Source organism: Salvelinus namaycush, chromosome 33 (genome assembly GCF_016432855.1).
Source record: "Salvelinus namaycush isolate Seneca chromosome 33, SaNama_1.0, whole genome shotgun sequence".
NCBI lineage: Eukaryota > Metazoa > Chordata > Actinopteri > Salmoniformes > Salmonidae > Salvelinus > Salvelinus namaycush.
Window position 1 is genome coordinate 16,464,626 of NC_052339.1, and position 6,752 is coordinate 16,471,377.

General features: G+C 44.5%; 1 protein-coding gene across 1 annotated transcript in view; it reads right to left on the reverse strand.

Annotated features, from left to right (window-relative positions):
• Positions 1-891, reverse strand: part of LOC120027673 (docking protein 6-like) — a 49,766-nt gene extending 48,875 nt beyond the window's left edge. The window contains exon 1 of the mRNA XM_038972668.1: positions 826-891. Within this exon, the coding sequence (XP_038828596.1) occupies positions 826-891 (66 nt within the window). The remainder of the gene's footprint in view (positions 1-825) is intronic.
• Between the last annotated feature and the right edge of the window lie 5,861 nt (positions 892-6,752).

Below are 6,752 nucleotides of genomic sequence, written 5' to 3' on the forward strand. Positions count from 1 at the left end.
TCCAGTGGGGGGTACAGATCACTGTATGTAATGTAAGTAAAGTGCTTTGAGCATTTTGAAAAGCATTATAAACATAAGCCATTGCTATTGTTATTACAAATGTATTACTGTGTTATAATTTAGTTGTTAACTCATTGCAGTGTTTCCAGTGCTTCTGATCAATACAACTCATTTGACCACAGTTGCAGTCTACTTTATGCTAGATTACCCACTTTAGCTCATTTTTCACAACCACTCTGATACCATACAGTCTTTATCAACATAATACTTTACCATTATCCTTACACCATCTATATCCATCATACTTGTAGGCAAGGAGTCAGTGCCCTGCATGGACTGAATATAATTTAGAAACAGCTGTTGTCAATGACGGAGTTGTCTCTGTAATTTGGGAAGTAGCCTAAATTACAACTATGACAACCTAGTAATCAATGTGGTGATGAAGGAAATAAATAATCATCAAACTATTTGCAAGATAATAAACGTGATTTTGACAATATCTCCAACAAACACTATCCCAATTTGAAACATTGTTATTTCCATCATATTCTGTTTAATGTCCTACATATTAACTAAAAAAACTCTCAACAAATCCAACCACTAAAGGAAAGTGAATCATGTTGTTTTGCTCCTCTATTATCTTACTCTGTAAAACTCACAGCAGGACAGCTGCCTGCAATTTAACCTTTTCTAAATAATCCAGCTGCCTTCCTAGTGCCCCTGCCTCCCTGCCTGCCTTCCTGATGCGGCTACTGCTGCCCGCCTGTCCTGACCACAAATAACTACGTAGAAGCCTCTCCTCTCCTTCAGCAAAGTGTCACTCACCCCTAGTTTCTTACTCCGTATCCGCACGTATCCCTGCTTCACTATATCATTGAAGTTGGAGGCCATGGTCAGCGCGCTCCGCGACTGCCCCGAAAAAGTAACCTTCCTTTCGGCTGCGAAGAATTCTCCCTCCCCGGAGTCAGTCCGACATCCACAACAGTAAAGAACCACGGGCAACCTTCTACGCTTTCAACGCTCGGGCAGCAGCCGGCTTCGGCGCGGCAGCGCGTTCCATACGGGAGTAGGGAGATACCATTTGTCAGCTGATTTAATTCAGTCTATATAGAGAGAGAGAGAGAGAGAGCGAGAGAGAGAGGGGGGAGGGGGGAGGGGGGGCGCTTCCTGGAAGGCACCATCACCTCTCTGGCAGGGGGGGCAGCAGGTAGCATGGTTAATACAGATGGCCAACCACAATGGTCTTCTCTCTTTTGCTATGACACTGTTGCCTGGCTACCCATCCACATTGCTTCAGCCAATTGATATTTCTTCTCCAAGATGAATGTAGGCTATGATTGATAGAGCAGCGGAATTACATTCAGGGTGAGTCATCAACGATAGCTATCTAGCCATACACCGATAAACAGTGTCCTTCGCCCCCACTTTTCCCGCAGTTCTGTTAATGATGGTGTTCGGCAGGCGGGAGCGAAGGACACTGTGTGCTAGCTTAGCAAGCTAGTCCTAAGGAGGACTCTGGTACACAGCAGGCGGGAGTCGGAGCGACATTGTGCACTAGCTAGCTAACTAACAAGCGAACTAACAAGCTAACTAGCAAGCTAACTAGCAAGCTAACTAGCAAGCTAACTAGCAAGCTAACTAGCAAGCTAACTAGCAAGCTAGCACACAGTGTCGCTAACTAGCAAGCTAGCTAGTTAGCTAGTTCATGGTGTTACGCACGCCTCTGAGAAGAGGGAACGCAACTCCCTGCTACAACTCAACTCTCTGAAGTGCAAGAGGTATGGACTGTAGGTGCGAGAAAGGACGACAAAGGCAGAATTTACCGTTTACTAGGATTTATTTTCTTACACGGTAATATGGGGAAAAGGGGCTGGACGGAACCAAAGCAAAGAAAGTAAATATCAAAGTTCCCCCTCTCCTATCTAACCTGCCTACCCACTTAACTTACCTAACTTAACACCGCCTGGTGCCCTAACCAAAATACAGGGGGTGGTCCGCCCAGGTCTTACCTAGTGTGCCTAGACAGTAAATATACTACGGGTATATGTATGCCCTCGGGCCTCTTGCCTAAGCACTCCCAAAGTGCCTTCTCCTTCCCCCCTGGGAACAAATGAAACAGAGTAAATATTAATGATTTCACAAACACTCACAAACACAGGACATAGAAAAACTGCTACCAACAACAACAGTACATGCCACACTTTCTGATACACAACCCACACTATATCACAATCTAAATTTTCTCTCTCTCAATCTCCAAATCTCTACTCCTTATCTCATCTCTCTCCTCTCCCCTCCCTCAATCTCTAATTTCTCTTGATCTCTCCAAAATATTCAATTCTATCTTTTATCTCCAAATCTCTACTCTCATCTCTCCCCTCTCCCCTCCCTCAATCTCTAATTTCTCTTGATCTCTCCAAAATATTCAATTCTATCTTTTATCTCCAAATCTCTACTCTCATCTCTCCTCTCTCTCTTGGGCAGAACACTGGCTTTTATCTTCAGGTGGCAATGGTGATTAGAGTCAGCTGCTTCTTGACGAGGGGGCGGGGTCAGCTCCAATCACCAATTAGCCTGGGGTTGACCAATCAGCTGGTTGGGGAGTACTTCAGGAAGCCATCTCCTGAAACACACACTCAAATACAAAACAGAACACAGAAACTGGGGAACGTAACACGCCCACCACAAAAATTGCAAACATACAGTTTGTAATAACAAAAACCAACGCTTCCCCAGTTAGTAAACCCGTGATAGAGCGTCAGCAACCACATTCGCTGAGCCCTTCATATAGGCTATCTGTACATTATATCCTTGTACAATCAGAGCCCACCGCATAAGGCGGCGGTTCTGATTGTACATTTGCTTTAAGAACACTAAAGGATTATGGTCCGTGAAGACCATTACAGGCAAGGCACTGGATCCCACATATACCTCAAAGAACTGTAAGGCTAGCAATAAAGCTAGCGTCTCTTGTTCAATTGTGGAGTACCTTGACTGACACGAGTTGAACTTACGGGAGAAGAAACTGACGGGCCGATCCACTCCGTCTTCATCTTCCTGTAAGAGAACCGCACCCACCCCCACTATACTAGCGTCAACCTCCAGCTTAAAAGGTTTGTCAAAGTTGGGGGCGGCAAGCACTGGGGCACTACAAAGTAGCGCTTTAGCGGACTCAAAAGCATGGTTACAGTCCTTGGACCACCTAAATGGTACCTTGGGACTAAGCAGAGATGAAAGGGGAGCTACTACCGTCGAGAAATTCTTACAGAATGTACGATAGTACCCTACCATCCCTAGGAATCTGCGCAACTGGCGTCGAGTCGTGGGAGCAGGAAAAGCAACAATTGCCTCCACCTTGCCAGTTACTGGGCGCACTTGACCTTGTCCCACTTGTTTCCCTAAGTAAGTCACCGTAGCCTTCCCAAACTCACACTTGGCCAAATTGAGGGTTAAAGAAGCATTCTCCAACCGCTGAAACACACTTTTCAAAGTGGAGAGATGATCAGACCAAGTAGACGATCCCGGATGAGCCCCCATTATGTTACGCACGCCTCTGAGAAGAGGGAACGCAACTCCCTGCTACAACTCAACTCTCTGAAGTGCAAGAGGTATGGACTGTAGGTGCGAGTAAGGATGACACAAAAGCAGAATTTACCGTTTACTAGAATTTATTTTCTTACACGGTAATATGGGGAAAAGGGGCTGGACGGAACCAAAGCAAAGAAAGTAAATATCAAAGTTCCCCCTCTCCTATCTAACCTGCCTACCCACTTAACTTACCTAACTTAACACCGCCTGGTGCCCTAACCAAAATACAGGGGGTGGTCCGCCCAGGTCTTACCTAGTGTGCCTAGACAGTAAATATACTACGGGTATATGTATGCCCTCGGGCCTCTTGCCTAAGCACTCCCAAAGTGCCTTCTCCTTCCCCCCTGGGAACAAATGAAACAGAGTAAATATTAATGATTTCACAAACACTCACAAACACAGGACATAGAAAAACTGCTACCAACAACAACAGTACATGCCACACTTTCTGATACACAACCCACACTATATCACAATCTAAATTTTCTCTCTCTCAATCTCCAAATCTCTACTCCTTATCTCATCTCTCTCCTCTCCCCTCCCTCAATCTCTAATTTCTCTTGATCTCTCCAAAATATTCAATTCTATCTTTTATCTCCAAATCTCTACTCTCATCTCTCCCCTCTCCCCTCCCTCAATCTCTAATTTCTCTTGATCTCTCCAAAATATTCAATTCTATCTTTTATCTCCAAATCTCTACTCTCATCTCTCCTCTCTCTCTTGGGCAGAACACTGGCTTTTATCTTCAGGTGGCAATGGTGATTAGAGTCAGCTGCTTCTTGACGAGGGGGCGGGGTCAGCTCCAATCACCAATTAGCCTGGGGTTGACCAATCAGCTGGTTGGGGAGTACTTCAGGAAGCCATCTCCTGAAACACACACTCAAATACAAAACAGAACACAGAAACTGGGGAACGTAACAATGGTGTCGTCCTAGCCTCCCTTCTGCTGTGCTAGTGGGAGGCGGGAATGACCGGTAGACAGTGTCCTTTGCCCCCGCCTGTCGTGCACGCTCCCGCTAGCTAGTAAGGAGGACTCAGGTATGCAGGCAGAAAAACTCAGAGGGGGGGTGTTCCTGAAGGAATGCCTAAATGCAAGATGCCCACCCACCCTGAATCATACTGCGCCCAGCCTACATAGATAAAGTTCAGTGGAGGCTTTTCAGAGGAAGGGAAGGACCATCATCATCATCAGTGAATTTCACAAAAATAAAAGTTGTAAAACATTAAAAAAGTTATCCTTTTTAAATAAAACTTTACTAGATATATTCACATCATCAAATAATTGAGTAAAATACACTGTTTTGCAATGAAGGTCTACAGTATTCTCAACAGCACTTTGTAGGGTAGCATCATGGTGTAGCCGGAGGACAGCTAGCTTCCGTCCTCCTCTGGGTACATTGACTTCAATACAAAACCTAGGAGGATCATGGTTCTCACCCCCTTCCATAGACTTACACTGTAATTATGACAACTTCTGGAAGACGTCCTATTAGCTATGTTATGTCACGTGTGCTCCCTCTCTGGCCTCTGGGTCACCAGGCTGCTCGTTAGGGCGCACACCTGTCACCAGCGTTAGGCGCATAATGACACTCACCTGGACTCCATCACCTCCTTGATTACCTGCCCTATATACAGTGCCTTGCGAAAGTATTTATCCCCTTGGCATTTGTCCTATTTTGTTGCATTAAAACCTGTAATTGAAATTGATTTTTATTTGGAATTCATGTTAATGACATACACAAAATAGGCAAAATTGGTGAAGTGAAATGAAAAAAATTACTTAAAAATAAAAAAACAGAAAAGTGGTGTGTGCATATGTATTCACCCCCCTTGCTATGAAGCCCCTAAATAAGATCTGGTGCAACCCATTACCTTCAGAAGTCACATAATTAGTTAAATAAAGTCCACCTGTATGCAATCTAAGTGTCACATGATCTCAGTATATATACACCTGTTCCGAACGGCCCCAGAGTCTGCAACACATCTAAGCAAGAGGCACCACCAAGCAAGCGGCACCATGAAGACCAAGGAGTTCTCAAAACAGATCAGGGACAAAGTTGTGGAGAAGTACAGATCAGGGTTGGGTCATATAAAAATATCCAAAACTTTGAACATCCCACGGAGCGCCATTAAATCCATTATTAAAAAATGGAAAGTATATGGCACCACAGAGTTGGGCTTCACAGAAGAGTGGCCATAAAAAAGTAATTGCTTAAAGAAAATATAAGCAAACACGTTTGGTGTTTGCCAAAAGGCATGTGGGAGACTCCCCAAGCATATGGAAGAAGGTATTCTGGTCAGATGAGACTAAAATGTAGCTTTTTGGCCATCAAGGAAAAGGCTATGTCTGGCGCAAATCCAACACCTCTCATCACCCCGAGAACCACATCCCCACAGTGAAGCATGGTGGTGGCAGCATCATGCTGTGGGGATGTTTTTCATCGGCAGGGACTGGGAAACTGGTCGGAATTGAAGGAATGATGGATGGCGCTAAATACAGGGAAATTCTTGAGGGAAACCTGTTTCACTCTTCCAGAGATTTGAGACTGGGACGGAGGTTCACCTTCCAGCAGGACAATGACCCGAAGCATACTGCTAAAGCAACACTCGAGTGGTTTAAGGGGAAACATTTATATGTCTTGGAATGGCCTCGTCAAAGCCCGGTCCTCAATCCAATTGAGAATCTGTGGGATGACTTAAATATTGCTGTACACCAGCGGAACCCAACCAACTTGAAGGAGCTGGAGCAGTTTTGCCTTGAAAAATGGGCAAAATCCCAGTATCTAGATGTGCCAAGCTTATAGAGACATACCCCAAGATACTTGCAGCTGTAAGTGCAGCAAAAGGTGGCTCTACAAAGAATTGACTTTGGAGGGATGAATTGTTATGCACGTTCAAGTTTTCCGTTTTTTTGTCTTATTTCTTGTTTGTTTCACAGTAAAATATATTTTGCATCTTCAAAGTGGTAGGCATGCTGTGTAAATCAAATGATACAAACCCCCCAAAAATCTATTTTAATTACAGGTTGTAACGCAACAAAATAGGAAAAAAGCCAAGGGGGTGAATACTTTCGCAAGCCACTGTATGTCACTCCCTTTAGTTTCTTCCCCAGTCATCATTGTTCCTGTTTCCTGTCGGTGCGCTGTTTGTGTTACATGTTTCTT